This window comes from Lissotriton vulgaris, chromosome 11, assembly GCF_964263255.1.
Source record: "Lissotriton vulgaris chromosome 11, aLisVul1.2, whole genome shotgun sequence".
In the NCBI taxonomy this organism is placed as follows: Eukaryota; Metazoa; Chordata; class Amphibia; order Caudata; family Salamandridae; genus Lissotriton; species Lissotriton vulgaris.
The window spans coordinates 116,937,167-116,959,602 of record NC_141699.1 but is presented as its reverse complement, the minus strand read 5'-3'; the positions used below and the strand labels follow the sequence as shown (position 1 = coordinate 116,959,602).

Genomic DNA, 22,436 nt, shown 5'->3' with positions numbered 1-22,436 from the left:
CCTCCCGATCACTACTAGGACAGGAGATGTGCACGCGAGTGGCCGCTGGCGTCTCGCGTCTCTTCCGCCTTGTTTTTTTATGTCATGGTCGAGCAAGGATTTTTTCGAAATGCCTGTTGAAAGCAATTGGGTTCGTCACGTTTCCTTGTTCGTTTATGGAGCGCCTCTATGCTACGGCTTTGCGTGATTGTTTTCTCTTCTTTAGTCTGTTTCTGCTCTTAATCAGCACTATCAGACGCCTGTCTTCTATGGACACCGTATACGTTTCACGAAGGCAGGAGTGGTGGACTCAAGTGAGGCTTCCTCAGCATACAGATGTGGGATAGGGGGCGCTGTGACCTCTGTCCGCATAGCCAGGTAATGCATGACGTAGTTGGGGGGCTTCCCCAGCTCCGCAGTCTCCAGCTTTAGTAAACTTTCTATTTTCTGCCCGGCATGCTCTTTCTTCGTCTCACTCCATCGTGCCTTGCACTCATACACATTTCTCTGCTCTTTTCTTCTCTTCGTCTCTACGTTCTGTTGTCCATCTTCCTGACTCCTGTTTTCTTTCCTTGCTTCTCCCTCTCTCTCTAAATTGCATCTCTCGCCACCTTCTGTGTCCTCTTTCCTTCCACAACGCTCTTCTTTTCAGGTCTACTACTCTCTCCTCTCTGTACTCTTTACTAATCTCCAGATTTTTCTCTTCCTCCTTTTTTCTTCTCTCCACCGAGCCCTTCATTTAAAATCTCCCTTTCGCTCCTTATGCATCACCTCCTCTTCTCTCCCAGTTACCCATAGCAACTCTTTCCTCTCCCTCGTTTTACCCCCTCTGTAGCTCCTTTCTGCCCATATGTTCTCTATCGCCACCGTAGCCCCTTTCGCCTGCTCTGTGCATGCATCCACCACCCTTGACTTACATCGGCATTTGTTATCCCGGGAGTAGAGGGTGTGAGTTACAGACAGAGCTGCCGAATTTGCAACTGGGGAAACCATCTCCAAGTCCCGACGACGGCGCAGCATCCTTTGATTCTGGGCAAATGACTCAATATCCCTGTGTTGAATGTAACTTGTGCACCTTTAAAGTCCACCAATACGCAATATAAAACTGTGAAAAACAAATGTCTGTTCTAGTCTCTCCGTTCTTTTCTTAAGCCGCTCTCCCTTAAGTTTCTTTACTCCTTTCCCGATGTTTCTTGTGTTATGGTTTTTGTCTTCTTCTGTCTCTGCACCTCTCCTATTTGCTTGCTATTTTTTATTTGTTTTACCATTTAAAGCATTCGGTTTTGTTTGTTGTTTTTTTTTAGCACGGTGGATCAGTAGTTTAAGCAGTGAGGGCTGACACCTGCTTGTGAACTAAAGGTCAGAAGTTCGAATCTCGATAGGGCCACTTGAGTCTTTTCTGCTTCCCAGGTCGACACTTTAACCTCTTAAGCGCTGCTGACGGCCAACGGTCGTCACGAGCGCTACCTCCCCAGTGCTGCGCACGACCATTGACGTCCATTCAGCACTAGTTCCAATGGACAGCGCAGCACTGGGGAGGGATATTTGCGAAGCAGCTAAGGTGTTAGGGACGATTACATTGGGTAATAATCATAGCAGTTTTTCTAGCACATTGAAACGACAAAACCCGTGTTCTGCCCAATGTCTGTAGATGTTTGGTATGGTCATCTGATCTCTGGTTGTCTTGTAACACCCATAGTCGCTGGTAGTGCAGGTTTGTTTTTTCATCTGGCACACATACCCCCCCCCCCCACACACACAACCCCCTACACACACAATCCCCCCCCACACACACACCACACACACACACCTCCCCCCACACACCCACAACACCCTCACACACACCCACAACCCCCACACACACACAGCCCCCCCCCCACACACAACCATCTATCTATCTTATCTATGGCCCTCACTCTATCCATCTATCGCCCTCACTCTATCAGTCTTATCTGTCTTGTCTGTGTCTGTATATCTATCTATCTATCGCACTCACTCTATCTATCGCCCCCCTCTATCTAGCCATCGCATCACCACAGCATCACTCAGCACCACCACAGCTTCAATCTGTGCAACCATTCAACAACAACTGGTTCAAATATGCTCTCAATGTTTCAAGCTTTATTACAAATGTCACAAAAAGATGTTAATATTTCACTTCTGGTCTTGGACTTTGGTCACAATAAAATACACTGAACATAATCTTCACAAAAGTAATTTACAAAAGTTTAAGCTATTGCCATTATAAATTACAATAACTTTAATTTAAGTATTAATTAATTATTTAAAAAAATTAAGCCATTGTTATTTGTAATATCAATACATCTAAGTCACGTAAATACAACACATATTGCAGTACAAATGTTATAGGTGTCACATTTGCAAAAGTTAAAACTATTGGCATTGTAAATGACAAACTATTCATTTCGCTATTTTCAAAACCAACACATAGATAAAAAAAATTGTCATTTACCATACCAATAGCTCAAACTTTCCTAATGCGAGACCTATTGCATTGCAAATGCTTGTTCTCCAAAGCCACCGACAGTAGCAGAGAGGGTCCTACATACACTAGATTTCAAAAGGGCAATATTATATTACATAGAAAGAACACAAACTTTCAGAAAAACCAAACACATAAATGCAACCCTATCTCTAAAGCAGGTATTGCCAGGTGGATTGTAAAATGCATACAGATATGTTACATAAAGGCAAAAAGAACACTAACTGTTCCCCCTAGAGCTCATTCTACACGCAAACTAGGGGCATCTATGGCATTCTTAGGGAACATTCCCCTAGATGACATATGCAAAGCAGCAACTTGGTCTACACCGCATACCTTCACAAAGCACTACTGTGTTGACGTGCAGGCAAGAGGACAAGCAAATGTGGGCCAGGCTGTATTAAAAGCTTTATTTCAAACTGTTGCAACAGACACTAGTGACCACCACTAGGGAGGAAACTGCTGTGTAATCTATTCATAATGTACCATCTGCAGCCCATATGCTTTGAACGAAATATGCTACTTACCAGTATGCATCATTTCTTGGCATAGAGGACTGCAGAGTGGTACATGCCCTCCCTGCCTCCCCGGAAACCTGTCTGTTCCAACATTATCTTATTTAGATACACTTACATGGGCATCTCTTACATGGGCATCTCTTTCTGTATTCTATCATACTACTCCATCTAACCCTACTATGGCAAAACAATCTAAGGATGGAGCCGATGCCCATGCGCACTATCACCCAAGGGAGAAGTCACCAGCCTCGTGACTACAAAAGACTTCTCCAAGAGAAAAACAAGTGCAATCATCCGAGCTCGACACCAGATGGCGATCTATTCATAATGCACCACTCTGCAGCTCTCTATGCCAAGAACAGATGCATACTGGTAAGTAGCATATTCCTTTCCTTCTGGTTTTACTTCACATCAGTGAGAACTTTCTTTCTCCTGGCTATTTTTATTTCTATGTTGAAATGTAAGCACATTAAACACTGAAGCTCTATCAAATACCTCAACCAATAGAAATTCTCCTCTTAACTTGGCACTAACTGTGCATTCCTGCAACCGTAATAGATACTTTGCTCGAAGAACTTCTGGACTTTAAAATCAATTGCTTCAGTTGACAATGCGGTAGCCGCAAATGCCCTAGAAATAGTCTTATAGTGGGAGGTTATCCAAATTCAAAGTATGCAACTAGTGGATACTCCTCTCACTGAGGTTGAATCACAAATTTACAAACTTCCTGACCACAGGCATGACATATGGTACAGTCAACAAAAACCAATTGACCTGGAAGATTGCAGTAGAAGTGACATCAGAATGATTGGTCTTCCAGAGCTGGAGAAGGAGGATATTTTGCAATTTCTTACTAATTCCAGCCCTAACGAATCAAACTTTTTCTCTAACTTTAATTTTAAGGTGCCCATCGAGTTCACTCCAAAAACTACTCACATCTCCACCCTGTCATATTCTGGCCTGTTGCCATTGTCCTCAGCAGGCTTGACAAATCATAACAGAAGCAAGAAAACATGGACCATATACCTACAATGCTTCTCAGATTATAATCACAGTTGACTTTTTCGCTCCTAACCTCAAGAGGAACCCATTCCTAGCACTATGTCCTAGGTTAAGGAAAAGGTATATCAAATATGGTCTTTCTGAACCGGGAACTATGATCATAACGTATCGGGGACAGACTAAGGTGTACTTTGAAGTACTTTGACACTCATGGCCTGGAATCATTCTCAAACGAGGTGGAAGAAAACTATTCAGAGATGGAGCACAAGTCTACACCTTCAACTACATAAAACCCCACCAGTAATCTCTTCAGACTCTCATGAACATGGCAGATGGGTAAACTTGCTCTTAATGGTCTTATGGTGGTAAAGTTAAGTCAGAAAAGGGTATCCAACCGAGGGACAAATCCAGATCACTGCTGAAATCATCAACATGGTCACCTTCTATATTTTTCTCATTGCTCTTTTCCAAAACTCTACAATGTATTTTTGGAATTTATTGTTCTTTCCCTTTTTTCTCCACTTTTCAAATGATTTTTCTCTTTGATCTTAGATCATATGTTCGGTTACCCCTAGGTCATACTTTGTAGTTCTGTTTCACGGACCTTTACCTTTTTTGTTTACTGTGAAATGACTACTTCATGTATTGCTTATACTTTATTTCTAACAGATATATTTCTTTAACCCAGTTTAAATCTGGGTTATTGATTTGATCTTCATACGGCTGTTGGCCTTGCTTACCTCTACACAGGGCTGGACTGGGAATCAAAACCGGCCCTGGTAAAGTGCTCGGCCAGGTGGGGGTGGTTGGGGGTGCCTCGGAGCTCTTTGCCAGCCGGGTTTCGGCCGATTTTGTTACAGGGACGATTTTGCAGCTATGCTGCAGAAACGGCCCAGTAAGAAAATCGGCCCCCAGGGGCCCAAATTTGTCCCCCACCCGTGCGGCGCACCGGAGGATTGCCCGGTACGGCCAGTACGGACCTGCCTCTACTCCACGTCGTCTATTACCCACCTCCCCAAGTTTTAAACCTTGTTCTTCGCTGTCTGAACATTTGTTTGACACATTACTAATCTGTATTCGTATTTTTGTAATCTATCCAATCAAATGTTCCTCAAAGTACCGATTGATGAATTATGGTATTAAACATTCTATACACATTTGCAACCCACATTAACATCTACTTTTGAAGTATCAATCGGATCTCTGCAGTTGATTCACATGAAACCGTTAAAAATTGTCTCTTTGAATGTGTATTGAATTACTTTCTAAAAAAAAAACTACTTATTTATTTTGGTCACAACGAACCAGATATACCATTAATACAAGAAACATCTTGCTTCTCCAGTAAGTGTAAAATTAAAACGAGATTGGGTTGGCCAAGTCTTAAAAGATAGTATCACTCCTAAGCAGTATATTAGCTACTCCACACCACAAAAGAAAGGCGGTGTTGCCATTCTCTTTAATAAACACTTAACATATAAGGTTTTACAACCAGACATCCACCATAAGAGATACACATGCTCTGGATTTTATAAACTATTGTACTTTACAAAAACCCTGGAGACTGCTACAACCAAATGAGACTATACCTTTACCACCTATCCTCCCTCAATATGAACAAGAGTATTTCCCGATAGCTTCATCTATTTTGCAACTAATAAAACATGCAAACATACTTCCCTGCAGTATATCAGATCATGATCTCAACATCTGCTTAGATTAAGGGCTTTCCTGTTCCTCAGAACCTCCTTGGAGACTTCATCTTTCCTCACAAAACCCCTAAAACAATTCAGTTGTGCACATATATAGAACAATTTCTGAAGGATACTGAACACTCTATCTCCAAAGCACAAACATTATGGGGTGCCAAACAAGCAATATTGAGAGGTCTAATAATGAGGGACACAGCACTAAAAACAAGCAACTATTGCTCAAATTAATCTTGAAAAGGAAATCTCAACTTTTTCAGCCACATTTACTCAAACACAATCACTGGATATACTCACGAAATTATCTGCAAAATTCGCCCTTAATAAATAACCTTTACACTTCTCATGCAGAGAAATGTCTATTTCATATCTGCCAACGACACTGAAGGCTGGGGAAAAAAGCAGGGAAGCTATTAGCTTACCAATTATGTCAACAGGAAACTGCCAAAATAGATCCCACTATTAGAAATCCTAAAGGTGAATTACTTGCACATACCTCAAATTTTATCAGTTTCAAAACTATTATGTAATACTCTACACATCTGTAAATTGCTTAGATCAGTCCGAAGATGCTTGCTTTTCCAAACTTAACTTTATTAAATTAACAGACAAATAAAAGCTTGAAGGAGAAATCACAAGTGATGAGATAATAAAAGCGATTGACTGCTTGGCCACTTGTAAAGCCCCTGGGGAAGACTGGTTCCCCCTGACTTTTACAAAATTACCCAAAATTATACTGTCCCGATCTTAGTCCATGAGGCATTACGTTTGAGACCTCTACCGATTGACTTAAGGGCCCGTACTACTGTTATTCCTAACCAAAGCAAAGATCTTTTAGAATGTTCTAGTTTATTCACCAGTTTTATTAATAAACTCAGAAGTTAAACTTTTAGCCAAGGTTTTAGCCATTCACCGTAACTGTTATTAACGCCTTAATACAGCCGACTCAAGTTGGATTTGTTCCAGGCCGATCCTCCACTAATCATCTTCGTGCTATTTGGCACCTACTGCAGCAATTGCAAAACGATAAGGCAGCGAAAGTCCTTCTCTTAGATGCAGGAAAACACGCTTGCTAGAGTAGAATGGGGCTATTTGTTCCGCACTATGGAGGGAATGGGATTTGGTAATGATTTTGTTAAGTAGCATCATGTATCGTTCACCCATGGTAGCGATTACCTGTGGTGGATTCACGTCCCCATATTTCAACATTTATCGTGGTAATAGGCAAGGTTGTCCGCTTTCACCAATATTATTTCTTAGCATTAGACCTACTAGCCATTTCAATATGGTCTAACACAGATATTAAGGGCATTGACTAATTCGCTGGGGAAATCAAAGCCTCTTATTATGCAGACTGTTCTTTTGACTTTCCCTTCCCTTCCAAGAGATTCCTGCCTTAGTTATTTCAAGATACTGCACACTGGCACTGGTCGACTGCCAAGTTATACTCCACAAATCATGGTCCCGATTCACTCTGTTGGAGATGTAGCGCACCAGACTGATATAATTCATATTGTAGAATTGCCCAAACAGTCACTCGTTTTGGCTTCAAATTGAAGATTACTTTGTTGTTTTTGTTAAGCATTTTTCAAAAACATGTCATTCACAATATTGTATAGTGCAGTCAGCGCATGCATGCATCTTCATATGACATTGTGTATTAGCGGTAGGCATTACAGTTCTATCCTGGTTTGCATATACATTGGTTCTTATTAGAGTATGTGACGACATGTTGATTATATACATGGCAATTGCTAACTGAGTACATTAATACCTCATTCGCCAGTGTATACTTCCCTATGGGGCACATTTAGCTTTCCAATTGATCTGTATATCTAACCTCACCCCTGTGCCCTCATCCCATAACATCTTGCCCATCTGTAATGGCTGATGTAGCATCTGATTTGGACAGGAGGTAAGTTTTTAGGGGTCCCATATATCCCTTGGCCTAGAGGTAGGCAGAAATAGTTCTGCATATGTGAGTGATTGTTCTTGCCATAATATGAGTTCCTGAAGCCAATCTTTGAATTTGGGGGGCCCTTCTTCCACATTTACAACCAACTTTGCGTTTTGCTATCAGAAATCCCCACGCCATGTATTTCTTGTGTACAGTTTAGACTTCAGTATAACCCAGTAGGGCAATGATCGGGGATATCTGGAGTGGGGAACCCACCATTTGTGACATTGCTGCAAATACATGTTGCCAATACTCCGGGATTGCTGGGCACTCCCATGCCAGGTGTAGAAAACTCGCCCGACGTGCCTACACCACATAAATCTGTAATGATAGTGGTGAAACTTGTATAGTTTGACCAGGGTATAGTACAAGAGATGTAAGAACATATAATTAATCATTCTTAGCCTGCTGTTGGCTGTTATATTCCCTATCTGTTCCGAGAAATATTCAGATTGCTTATCTGATAATGTTGTGCCCAGTTCCTCCTCCCAGTCTATGTGCGATGAAGCCTGAGATATTTTGATTGCTTTTTGTGTACTGTGGTAGATAAGCGAGGTCACATGTTGAGTTGGTACTGATTGCAGTATTGTGTAATGGTGGGAGAGCCTGTGGTTCGTGTGGGAACTCTGGAGTGGCAGCCTGAACACTTTGCCTGAGTCTCATGAACATGAATAACTCCATTGCTGTGGGTATATGATCAGGAAAGAACTGTTCTTTTGTCAGGAACAGCCCATCAAAGTATAGATCCCCCCGCACCCCATGGCTTTATCTGGACCCTATCGAAGACTTGCCTACATAATCCTTCATAAGTGACCTGTAGGTCTGGATGGTACACCAGAGGCAAGCGGGGAGAATACAGCATCTGCTTATCCAGTCTGGTGGCTATTTTCCTCCATGCGGTGTTGGTGCATAATAGTCGTGGGATCAGCATCTCGCTTTTTCAGTTGCATTGAAGTGAGCCCTGATAAGGGGGTACTATCCATATACCCCATTTCAACTGATCGATGTGGCATGAATCGGGGTGGATGGAACCAATACGTTGCATAGTGTGCTTGTGCGCAGTGATATAGTTCAAAATCAGGCACCTCAAATCCCCCTTGCGAAAATGAGTCCATACTTCCCACTTTAGCCGTAGCTGTGTACCTCCCCATCATTTGTGTTCTCAAAGCCTTAAAGTATGATTTCCTTGGGTTATATAGGATATTCGTGAACAGATGGAGCATTCTGGGCAATATTACCATTTTTATTAGCGACTTCCTTTCTGCCATGGACATCAGCACAGTGAGTAATGGAATCTGTTATGGTATCTAGCGTTCTACCATAGTTTGTACGCATAAATTCACCTTTGTCTCTAGTAATCTTAATCCCTTTATATTTAATCTCCACTCCAGGGGATAGTCCATTGCGTAAGGTGTAATCTTGTCATTGAGGGAATATGTTCGATTTACTCCAGTTAATATCTATTCCAGGATATTCCCCAAACTTGGTAAATTCCTGTCGCATTGGACTTAAATTGTCTTGTGGGTCTTTAAGATATAGGGTTATATCATCCTCATATTGATATAAAGAGATGTCTGGTAAGGTGTGGGGAGAATGGAATGCATACAGAGGTGATCTGTGCCTGCCACCGGAACCGATTCCCCGTGACGAACACTTGTCGCCATAGCCGATGACACCAGCTACGCTACTCGTGTTGTAATTCTCCTGTTCCTTCCTCCTTCCCCCTTCATACATCCTACTTACGTTCTTTTCTAAATCTTACCTGACCTCCGACGCCTCCTACTGACTCATCGACCTTCCTTTTTCTCCATTGCCTTTCTCTTGCGCCCTAGGGCGCCTCTGTTTAGGTTCTTCTTTGTATATAAAATAAAAAACAAACCTGCATTGTCCTGCTGTGAATCGCTTTGCACACTACTTCTTCTGTTACCATGCTGCCTTGCCTCCGGGATGTTAGGCTGAATAGCTGTGTGCTTTATTACAATAAAGGTTTTAAAAAATTAAAAAAAAAAAAAAAGAGATGTCTGGTGGGATACGCTAATGCCTGCTCTTAATGGTCTTGTCTGTTTTGCTGCTAGCGGCTCTATTGCTAGAGCAAATAATGGGAAGCCTTGCCTCATTTCCTTTGTGAATACAAAAGGGTGAGGCGCGGGAACCATTAAGGAGGGCAGCAGCTAGAGGCTGTCGATATAGGAGTTCTAGCCATTTAAGAAAGCCTGGGGGCATTCCCATATGCCGAAGGATTCCGGTGAGATTACATTCTACAGAATCAAACACCTTAGTGGCATCAAGAAACACTGCCACCCCAGTTATGTCTGGGTCAATGTCTTGAAGGACCGAGAACAGTGTTCAGTGGTTGTGATGTTGCTTGTCCAGGTATAAACCTGGCCTGACTGGGCAATGCCAATTTACTCGATATATTTAGCCTATTAGTGGGCCTTGACAAGGATTTTAGTGTCCCAATAAACGAAAGTGGTCTGTAAGATTGGTAGTACTTGGCCGGCTTCCCGGGCTTAAGCAATGAGGTTATCATGGCCTCTCCTGGTTAATGGGAGTATACCATCTTCGCTTGCCTCATCAAACAATTTTTTTTTAAATGGGAACTAACTGTTCTGCATAGGTTTTATAAAACTCCACTGGCAGCCCATCAGAACCCGTAGCTTGTCCAGATTTCATTTGCATGATGGCTGCAGTGATTTCATCCTCTTCAAGGGTCTGCTGCTAGAAACTCTTTGGGAGTCTATCCCCCAGGCAGTCCAGAGTGATGTCTAAGTATAATGGGAGGTTTAGGGGTGGTCTCCTCTGAAGTGTATAGGCTTGAGTAATGTCATGAAAATATGTAAAAGGTTGGTAGTATTTCTGTGGATAGCTCCTTCAGTCTTACATTTCGGTTACATAGTTGGAGAACCTGGGTTGTCTAATGTAATCTGCTATGGCTTTCGCTGGGCTATCTCCCTCTCCATAAGTCTGTGCTTTGATATTTACTTTTGAATTTGCATTCTCGTTCCGCTGTGTCTTTGTACTCGGTTAGTTTGTCCCATAGGGTAACTTTTGTGATTCCCTCTGCAGTTGGCTTACTTATTTCCTGTTCTAGGGCTATCATCAGGGTATCCATTTTGCTAAGCTGCGCACAAATATCCCTTAGTATACCCCCACCTTTAACAATGCATAATCCCCTCATGGTGACCATAAATGCTTCCCATACAGTGGTGACTTTTGGCACTGAATCTGTTACACTCGAAGTCCTGTTTTTCCTGTTCTAGTTCAGCCTTAAATACAGCGTCCAGCAGAGCTATTGGATTTAGTTTCCATTTGTTATACGGCGACTCGCATCCCTGTATGGATAACCATTTTCACAAGGGAATAATCAAAATGTCCTTGCTAGGTGTTCAGCCTGGTCAACCCAGTGTCCCATTCCCCTAGAGATTATCCAGTAGTCAAGCCTGGACCATGTTGAATGCACTGCAGAATAGTTCATGCCTTCTCTGGTAGTAGGGTGCAATTGTCACCATGCATCTAGAAGATATTTATCTGCATTAATCTGTGCCAGCTGTCCTTGTGCTGCGGTGTAGTGTTGATGGTTGAGATGTCTAGTGAGGGCATCACAACTGTTAAAATTCCCCCCTCCTTCCCAGAGGACAAATGTCGACCCCACAGTGAGTTTTCTACCACATGTAGCAAAGAAGTGGGTATCATTCGTGTTGTGGCCATTACAGTTGGCAATTGTGACCGTATGGGACCACAGGTGGCCCCACACAATGCAATATTGCCCTTGCGGGATGAGGTGGGAGCCTCTGGTACAAATGGCATGTTCTTTTTAATAATGATCGGTACCCCCTAGCGTATATGGAGCAAGACGAGAAATAGCATTGCCCAACGAGCAGCGAAGCCCGGTGATTCGGAAGGATCTAGGTGTGTCTCCTGTAACAGAACAATTTAAATGTTAAGTCTATCACAATATTCCAAGATGTAGTCTTTAATTTGGGTTATTTAACCCTCTGACATTCCAGGACATACAGTGAAGTTTAGCTAGTGGCCTCGAGCCTGCCATTATCTAATGATCCTGATGGATTTAAGTTTACCAATATTGCAACGACGCTCAGAGCTGCTGATATGCACTAATCTACAAATCTGCTCAAACAAAATGATGCTGACTGATACCCCTTCCCACCCAGACATCCCCAAGTTGTCGGGTATTCATTTCCTTCCCACCATTTACTTTGAATGAAAATGCAGCAGATAGCATCTCTTGCTTGTAAACATCCTGGATATCATTGCTTAGAAGAAAAGTAGATTGGGGGTTCTCCCGTGGAGGTGCTACTAGGAGGCCTATGCTGTCCCTCCTCCCTACTGTGTCCCGTTAGCTGGGGACTGCCAACAAAAGGAGGGATATTGGGAGGGTGCCCGGACCTGTATCTCTAGCTCGCCATCATATATAGAGGTATATACACAAGTAAAAGAAAGGGCACCTTGTTGGCCATCAAAAGTTCTGAGTCATTTTTGAACAGGGGCAATGTTGCGGATTCTTCTCAGCATTCTCGTTTCGCCCAGTCACTAGTGCGCTCTCTTTGGGGCTTTCAGTCCAATTTTGACAACGGCGGGGAGCATCTGGATCTGGACCTGTTGGAGTTTACCTTGGATGCTGCACAATGGTTCCTTTAAAAAAACAAAAAAAAATCCTCCACCTGGGATGGGTACTGGAAGAAGTGCGGTTTCCCCTGGTTGGTCACACGATGTTGCGCAGGGTACAACATAGCATGGTCTATTTGGGCTTGCTGAAGTTTCCTTTTAATCAGAATGAACTTTCTTCTTGCACTCAGTGTGAAATCTGGATAATTGGTGAGGGTAGTGTTCTCATATTCTATTTTTTTCTCTTGTGCTAGGCGTAGCACCACGTCACTATCATGGTAGTTGAAAATTCTGACTGTTCTTGGTGGTGCCCCAGGGGGAGGGTCGCACTCCCTGTGATTTGTGCTCTTTCGATCAACAAGTGCTGTGAAAAGGCTTCGGTGCCGAACACCTCGCATAGCAGACGTTCAATGAAATCCTCCATGCAGTCTGTGTTCGTTGTTTCAGGTAGTCCAAGTATGCATGCATTATTTCGGCACGAGCGTGCTTCTAAGTCTTCATTTTTTACTGTGATCACCTTCAGCAGGCGATCCATCTGGGAGGGTGCTTTATTACTCACTGTGGTATCTTCCAGATCAGAAATTCTATTTTAGTACTCTGTCATACTATGGTAGTGTTTTTCAATCTTGTGGACAATGGTGTCCATACAGGCAGACCTGGTGTCCATTTTGGACTCAATGGACACAAGTCTGTTTTTGATGGTGAGAAGCAAGGATCTCCAATAGTCTTCCCGCTGTCCAAAGGGGCTTCAGCACCAGTTTGTTCCAACTGCATGCAGGTTGTTTTTCGCGCCTCAAATGGTAGTTTTGACTGCTTTCAGTAAGTTCTTCCCATCTTATCCAGTCTGATCCGGCCCTGTGGTCAGTTCCACCCATTGTGCTCACTCTTGTTGTTTTGTAGGATAGCAGGCTAGCACGAGGTAGATGCACAGCATTCTGTCAGGAGTTGCCAAGAGAAACTGTTCCAGACCCTCAGTCTGTGGTGGTCTGTTTGCACTTGTCTTGCGATTATTGTAGGCGTGTAGATTCAAGGGGTCTTGCAGCAGGAGCCAGGCTTGGGTCCTGATACAAGGGCTAGTGCTTAATCTTCTAGACCATTCCTCAGTCGCTATTTTTGTGGCTAGCTTGGATCCCTGTAAAGCTTTATAATTCACTGGGGCGGTGGCGAGATGGCCCTGAGATTCATGATCACCACAGAATCGTCTTTTTTTAGTAGGAATATCTGTGGTGCCCCAAGCTTTTATGAATAGAGTAAGGGACAATTTTCCTTCATTCTGGGCGTCTATGCCCTATTTAACCCTTTCGATGCTGATGACGAGCTCAGCTCGTCATCACCCACGGGTGTCGTGTGCTGATGACGAGCTGAGCTCGTCATGACAACAGCAAAATGGTAATTTGCAGCACAGCGCAAAAATCACCGCAGCAGCGATGCGGTTAAGGCCCCAAAGTTCAGTCCTTAAGTTGCCGCTCCTGCTATCTTCCAAAAGTATGCTCTATAGCCTCAGTTAAAGCACTATTTTGCATCCAAGGGGCCTTGCAGGGAATAACTTTGCCTCGCAGTGGGCAGTGCTTGCATACACAGGCAGTCAGACCCAATAGCTCATCCCCTCAGCAGTGTGTAAAATCTGGGGGTGACTTTCTTTAGCTTCTATAGCAGCGCTACTACTCAGTAGTATGTGCAATGACCGGTAGCAGGGTTCCAAGGAACTGATCTCTCTCCTTGCAGACTGTCCTCAAGTGCTATGCTTCACACTCCGGTCCTGCTTTCCAATACTCAGCCGTCACGGGAATAGGTGCTCACCCGGCTGTTATTCCTCCTGGCACTGTAGTGGTTCCTCACCCCCGTCGCCAGTTGTGTTCAGTTGCTGTTGTTCAGTATCAGACTGCCAGTGCCCTCTGGTGTATCCCCCAGGCCCGAACCCGTGGGTGTGTGGCCTATTCCTCGCGCGCATCGCCTGCCTCGATTTGTAGCTGTTCCTGTGGCGCTGTCTGACTCTGCCGCAGCAGAGGTCTGCTGAGCCCGAACAAGCCTCCATCTGCTCTTCAGCGATAACGCCTTCAGGACCCATAAATTTAATTCCTTGTATTCCAGCGATTAATCTGGAATGTTACTCAATGGTTGGTCCGGGCAGCTAGAGCCTCACTTCTTTGCGGCGATCTTGCTGGCGCCCCCCAGATTGAAGATTACTTGAAGGAACATTCCTGTTACTTTCTTTTTCCCAAAGCGTTTCTTGCCTTTTATACAATACCTCTGAATTGCCTCCTATGTCCACTTCTTTCAATGGCTTTCAACAGCTCTGTTTAGCTAAAGTTAATATATTACGTTTTTGGAGGGTAAAAGTTGTATAAACAACTCATTCTTAGCATTGAGGATGTTGGGAAGGGAAGTGCCTAGATTTGAAAAGTATTTATAAGTTAAATGACAACTTACATCATTTTGATCACATTTGAGACCCTTTTTTAGGCACATGATCCAATCTTTTATTATCCATTCGTTATTGATTGGCTTATATCTATTGAAAGGTTTGTTTACGTAATCTCTTGTTCTTTGGCATACATCTATATACTGTTGGGACGACTTATCTTTTATATATGTACATGCAGTACTTGGAAAATGTTTGCTTCTGTTCTTTCATTGTTCTACTTATACTTTAAAGAATCAGTGCTTTGTTTCTGTGATGGTATTTGACTATTGATTTGTCTCAATAGAGTTGAAATACAAAAAATAAAGTTCTGCTGAAAGTGGTGCTTATTTTCCAGCAGGCCTTATTACAAGCTGGTAGCTTCTCGTCCGAACAGTCGTTTCTATATGGGCACCAGATATTTGGCTTGAATACATTGTTGCAAGTGCATGATTGACTGTCTAGAATGATATATGTACTCAGTCCTCTGCTTTGAGAATTTCAGACTGACGTACATTTGAGTGACTCATGGGCTTTTTTTTTTTTTAGATGGAAAAAATGGAATTGGATCGAAACAACGTTGCAATCGCAGGAGAGATAACGCTTATCCTAAAAATGAAAGCATTTCCAGCCAGCCACGCCGCCCCAACACACAGAAAAGCAAAACTATTAACAAGGTCCCCCCTCAGCGGGGCATTGATGGAAGCTTCAAGTTTTTCAATAACTATGGTAGACGAGAAGAGGTAAGGGAACTACTGGTAAAATCATTACCCAAAGTTCACGACCTTTAAATCCAGAAGGTTTTTGTAGTAACGGAAATTGTGGAAAAGAGGTGTCAAACAACTGCAGGTAAGAGCAGTGGGCGGTGGAGCTGGCTGGAGGGGGATTTTGAGAGAGGACCATAAGGTAAAATTAAATTAATTATACCTTGTGGTAGTCTCTATATTCCCCCGCCAGCACCACCGCTCTTACCTGCAGCGGTCGCACCTGGTGTCAAAACATTGAATTTTGAGTTTCATTTTCATATGAGGATCTTTTTTGCTTGAAATGTGTAATTTGGCTGCAGAGAAAAATGCCATTTTGCAAATGTCTAAATGGTGGCAATTTCTCAAAATAATGTCTTATAGCACTTAAAATGGCTTTTGAGAGCACCAGAAACATTTAGATGTAAACTGAAGAGCATCGCAGCCTGCTTATCGCTCTTGCTTAGGAGTTTTACGGGGTCTCCATTTTAAGACTATTGTGTGCAACTCACAGGAAGGACTGTTGCCCAGTTTTTGTGTGCATTGGCATCTATCACACACAATTGATTTTGATTGGAATTTAATAGAAATTTGCCTAGCCTACGAGAAGGTAAGTTTCAATTCTATTAAGGACGCGGAGGCGAGGATTATGCTCAATTCTCTCTTCGCTTTAATTTCATGCACAGCAGCTTTTCATACAACCAACAATAAACTGCATTTCCCACAACACTAGGGAAAGGAAAAACTACAGTCTCTCTTAAGTCCTTCAACAGTTTCCATGCAGGTCTTCCATAAAACGTCATGTAACTTCCTGCACTTCCTCTTTCTTCGCTGGAGGAGATCCCCCCATGGTTAGGCACTCTGTTTCGTATGATCAGTCCCTGAAAAAAACCACACCAATTAATGATGACGCCAGTAACTATCTGCACAGTCAACATGGCAATACAAGCATTATTGTGCAAACGCAAGCATGAACATCAACCAGAGTACTTTGAACACTAATCCAGAGGAAAGAAGATTACTTACACCAAGTACGGTGAGGGATAGCAACCCATGTGCTTGCTAGGTGGGATAATCCTCGCCTCCGCGTCCTTAGTAGAATTGAAACTCACCTTCTCGTAGGCTAGGCAAATTTCTATTCTATGTCGGGACCGGAGGCGAGGATTATGCTCCTTTAAAGTTTACTCACCACCACCTGCGCCACACTCCGCAGCGGTTTAAAATAAAAGCGTTTAAAGGTCGAATCCGATGACCAATCCGCTGCTCTCATAAGATCTTTCAAACGCACGCCAAGGTTGAACGCCTTGGAAGCCATCGCACCCCTAGTGGAATGCGCACCAAAAGCTTGTGTATTAATACCTGCCTCTTGCATCACCCACCGTACCCAACGGGCGATAGTGGGATAGGACACCACCTTAAAAGGTTTCTTAAGAGCTATATGGAGTTGTCGTTCGCCTGGGGAACGAACTTCCTCTGTAGCCTCCTCATAAGCCTTCAAGCATTGCACCACACACAGCTTAGGAGACTCAACAAAGGCAGGATAAGAAATAGTGCGTGTGTTTGACTTGGTACGTCTACTTACCGTAAAAGTCACCCCATCCGGGGAGAAAACTCTAGCAGCGATATCTAAGGCACGAACATCAGATACCCATCTACACGACACCAGACACAATAACATGGCCAATTTGGCCGATAATTCCTTGCGTGAAAGAAACCTGTTAGGTTGCCAAGACAACAAAAGATTCAGAACCAGGTTGACATCCCCGAGGACTGAATAACGGGGCCCTGGTGGAAGGGATAACCGAATGCTGCGCGGGAGCTTACACACAAAGGATGTTCCCCCAAGGGAGTTCCATCCACTGGCGCATGCCCTGCCGAAATCGCAGACCGAACAGCGTTATCTGACCTATAGGCTAAAGCCTTTTGAGCTAGCTCTGCCAAATAATTCAGAACGTGGGTCAGATCTGCGACCACGGGATCCACTTCCCGTCTTAAACACCAGCATACCCATCGTGTCCAAGCCGATTTATATCGTTTCGAAGTGCTGTCTGCCCAGGCTTTGGACAACAAGAACTCAGCGTGACCCGAAAGGCCTGGCAATCTCCAACGTTGCCTGTAATCTGCCATGCTACAAGCTGCAGGGATCCGTCCTCCACCAGACGGTGGGGATACCACTCCAGACTCAGCAGGAGATGTGGAGTTGGGAGGAGTCGGATTGGAAAATCCCAAGAAAGTCCCAGAAGAACCGGAAACCAGACTTGAGACCTCCAACACGGGGTTATCAAAACCACGGCAGCCCCCTGCCTGGGAACCTGAGCAGTCACCTGTGTTATCATGGAAAACTGAGGGAAGGCATAACCCCTCTCCCGAGTCCAATCCTGCCTGAACGCATCGCATGCCACCGCCAGGGGGTCCGGTCTCCAGCTGAAGAACCGGGGAAGCTGTCGGTCCAGACGACATGCAAAGAGGTCGGCGGAGAACGGACCCCACCTCTCCTGAAGGTATTGGAAGATCACCGGGTCCAGTTTCCAAACACTGGCGTCCCGTAGGTAACGAAAGTGCCAATCTGCCACAAGGTTCTCCTTCCCCGAAAGGTATTTCGCAGTCACCGAGATTTCGTGTGCGAGACAGAACTCCCAAAACTGCTTCGCCATGTTCGCCAATGCTTTGGATCGAGTACCTCCCAGGTGATTTATGTAGCGGACCGCTGACACATTGTCCATCTTCAGGAGTACCGAAGCCTGGACTCGATCTTTGGTCCAACACTGAACAGCAGAGGAGCTCCAGACAATTGATGTGAAGCAGCTGCTCTTGTGAAGACCAAGTGCCGCCGGTGGAAAATTCTCCACACCGTGCACCCCAACCGGCTCGACTGGCGTCCGACCCAAGTCTGGTGCTGAGCCGAAAATCGCTCTCCCGTTCCATGCTTCCATGTGAGAGCCACCACTCCAGTTCCTCGCGTACCTCTTCTGTCAGGGGAACCCCTTGCGAGTACGTGAGACCTTTCCGAATGTGATGAGCTTTCAGCCTTTGCAAGCCGCGATAATGTAACTGCCCCGGGAAGATTGCCTGAATAGAAGCCGAAAAGAGACCTATTAAACGAGCAATCTGCCGCAGAGACTTCCTCTGCTTGGCCATGGTCTGACGGATCTCGTGTTGAATCTTGGCTACTTTCCTGAAGGGTCAACTGAGGGTGGTGGCTATGGAGTCCACCACGAACCCCAGGAAGGTGATTTTCGGAGTCTGAACCAGTAGGGACTTTTTGTCGTTGATAACAAACCCTAGCGACTGTAGCAGCGACACCGCCATCTGCAGATGGATTCGCAACTGCAAGGGACACTGGCCTAGGAGAAGCAAGTCGTCCAAGTAGACGATCAAGCGGACCCCCCCCCCCCTCCGAGTCCTCAAGTATTCCACCACTGGTGTGAGAACCTTGGTGAAACACCACAGGTCCGATGAGAGCCCGAAAGGAAGACCACGGAACTCATAAGCCTGCCCCCTCCAGAGAAACTGGAGGAACCGCCTGTGAGGAGGAATGATCGGCACAACCAAGTACGCGTCCTTCAGATCCAAACGTACCATCCAATCGAGTGGTTGGATAGCATCCCTTAGCAAATGAATGCCTTCCATTTTGAAATGTCTGTGCACCAACCACTCGTTGAACTCCCGAAGGTTGATCACGGGTCTCCGACCTCTGACGGTCTTGTCCACCAGAAAAATATTGCTGAGGAACCAGTTCGGGTGAACATCTGTGGGACACACAGCTCCCTTGCAGAGCAACTCCTGTACTACCTAGTCTATAAACGCTGCTTCTGATGCACTGAACACAATTGGCCGAGGGGGTTGCGCCTGTCGAGGGGACCCATAAAACTCTATCCAATACCCTCTGACTGTCTGAAGCACCCAAGCATCCCCTGTCAGAGCTTCCCAAGCGGGGAAGAACTGCGCCAGCGTGCCCCAACTTGCAGTCGCGCAGCAGGCAAGACGCACACCATCGGCATTGCCGTCATTTCCTTTGTAGCCGCGTCCCCGGAACCGCTGGCCTCTGGTTGGGTAAAAGTTAGTGAAGCGCTGGTCGGATTGGTATTGTCCGCACCCGGAGCCTTGCCCCCTACCTTGGGGCTGCTGGTTTTGGCCACGGCCGGGCGGGCGGCTCAAACCCCGGTGGAAAACCCGTGGAGTAAAAACCCTTTTTGTTTGCTTGAGCTTTGTCGAGGGACGTGAACGTGGCCACAAACTTCCCCAATTCTTTTATAAACGGCTCACCGAAGAGCCCTCCTTGAACCAAGGCCCCTGCTTCGGAGCCTGCCAAGTCCCCTTGTTTGGTCTCAACCTTTATCAGCAGAGAACTCCGTCTCTCCGTCGAGAGAGCGCAGTTGGCGTTGCCGATAAAACAAATCGCCCGCTGCGCCCAAGCCGACAAAACCTCAGCCAATATATACTGTGATTCTCACGCTAAAGCGGTAAACTTTGTGGGCTGAGGGTCTCCCAGCAGTGAAAGGGTGCCCAGAGGCACACAATTTACGGCTTCACAGCCTTGGGACACCACGCTCCCACAACTTCACAGGGGAAAAATCTGCCGCCTGACAAGGTGTCCTCGGGGGGCCTGCAGCCTCTTTCCTGCCAAATGCCCCCACTATGGTACCTACCCGATCACAACTGGGCGTGACTGGACCAGAGTCCTCCGTGCACCGCACCGCTACCTACCCGCAGAGCGGGCGAACAAGAGTAAGGGGAAGTGTATTGTACAGACCCAGATTCGCTGGGCGATTTTAGGCTGCCGGGTGAGGACACTCCACAGGGACCGAAGCGCGTCTAAAGTAGTCTGCCCTGAGAACGCGCTCCGGGACCCAGGTCGCAACACCCCCACAGCGGCCTCTAGCGGCCGGAGGACCGCACCGCGGTCTACAACAGTAACAATGGGACACCGTGTAAGGTGCGCACGAGCGCTCCCGCGGTGCTGAGGGAATCTGAAAAGGTAAAAGTGGTTGTCCCAAAACGATCCCCAACCATCAACATTAACAGAATGAACAGAGAAAAAAAGCACTTATCTCTAGCTGCTGAGCAGCGAAGAAAGAGGAAGTGCAGGAAGTTACATGACGTTTTATGGAAGACCTGCATGGAAACTGTTGAAGGACTTAGAGACTGTAGTTTTTCCTTTCCCTAGTGTTGTGGGAAATGCAGTTTATTGGTTATATGAAAAGCGGCTGTGCATGAAATTGAAATTAAAGCGAAGAGAGAATTGAGCATAATCCTCGCCTCCGGTCCGGACATAGAATTGTTGAACATGAAGAAAGCAGTTTTTATTTCCTTCAGTTCATGTTTTTAATTATGTAGTGAGTAAAGCTGATTAAGTTATAAAGCACCTATTCCAAACTCTGGTTTTGAACTACAGAGATAATTCTCATTCTGTCATTTAGTCTTTAGACTGCATGTGCTCTGGGAAAATGTCCAGCTTTTATTTAAGATCTGCAAAAGTGGCTGCATGTTTAAATAGGTTTTGCATGTTGGCGAGTGCTTTCTGTCGGTCTGGTGTACTACTTGGTGACATTTCCTGATGACTGAAATATCTAACCACTTTATGGAAGATGGATCTCCCCGATCTTGAAACGAACACCCACCACATCGCAACACTTCTTTCAATGTCTTCATATACTGCAATCTGATTCCCAGGTAGTTAAAACCTGCTTACTGGATATTGGCAAGAACCCAATCTTTCTACACTTGTACCAGTGCTGCCACTTAACTCCTTTTCCAAATAATAAATAAACATTACTAAACCACAACTGTGCATAGCACTGTATCCAGCTCTGTAGTGGTAAGGTCTGCTGGTATATGGCGACAAGCTGAATTAGCACTGTTTTGAGCTCTATACTAGGCTATCCGTTAAATTTGGTTAATTTTGATTCTTCTGGAGTGAAATATGGATCATTACCTCGAAGCATCAATTTCATATTTGTGTGGCTTATCAAAAGATGTCACTTTTTTATTGCAGGTAGCGGAGGTTCAGCGGGCAGAGTTCAGCCCTGCCCAGTTCTCTGGTCCAAAGAAGATTAACCTGAACCACTTGCTGAATTTCACATTTGAACCCCGTGGTCAAATGGGAATCCACTACGATGGAGGTCACAGCAACTGGGGTAGAAGAAATAAGTGGGGTCACAAACCCTTTAACAAGGAATTGTTTTTGCAAGCCAAGTGAGTATTTATACAGCCAGTAATGAAAATTGGGGGAGTGAAGTTATTGGTGGTTGGGTGCGGACAAGGTACAAGAAGCCACTAATATAGAATGCTTATTGCTCCAGCATCCCTGGCTTGCATTATGTACTTTGTTTCACACAAAAAAATACACCTGGTAAAAAAACTTTAAAAATTACTACTACGTTCTTTATTCAATTCAAATAACTTTATTCGATTGTAGACATTACAATCATAAAAGTACATTTAATCAACAAACAGTTAAAAACAATCCGGATAATTAATTTGACAATTAAGGGATCCAATAAACAATATAAGAGAAAAAAAGCAGCGGGCAACATGAGCATGAGCATTATTTAAAATACAATAAATACATAAATAATTTCATTATAAAAGATAAAAGTGCCCAAGGCATTAGCAGCATAGTTATCCATCCATACTTTTCCTGAAGGTGATAGCTGATTTTAGAAAGTTACAGACAAATAAAGTGCAATCACAATTCAGCAGTTAGAGATAATAGAGTGCAGGTTTAATCTGTGCAAAGTTCAGTTTTTTGAGGCACGGTTTAAGATATAATTTCCGTTCTTTAAATATGGGACTATTGTATGAAAACGGATTAAAAAAAAGAGCAGCAAAACACGTTGCAATTGATTCGAACTTTAGAGAAAGGTTCTCCATAAACAGAAAATAGTAAAAGGGAAAGTTAGTATGAATGATGCTTTACTTGAACAGGCAAATGCATTCACGTACCTTGGTATCACACGGAGTTCTAAACTCAAGTGGACCCCGCATTTGGACATGCT

The 22,436-nt window shown here is 44.5% G+C and overlaps 1 protein-coding gene across 1 annotated transcript in view; it reads left to right on the top strand.

Moving 5' to 3' along the window:
- RNF10 (ring finger protein 10) overlaps positions 1 to 22,436 on the top strand; it is a 427,291-nt gene that overhangs the window by 34,160 nt on the left and 370,695 nt on the right. The window contains exons 2-3 of the mRNA XM_086942862.1: positions 15,245 to 15,438; positions 21,434 to 21,633. Coding sequence (XP_086798988.1) covers positions 15,245 to 15,438; positions 21,434 to 21,633 — 394 coding nt within the window. The remainder of the gene's footprint in view (positions 1 to 15,244; positions 15,439 to 21,433; positions 21,634 to 22,436) is intronic.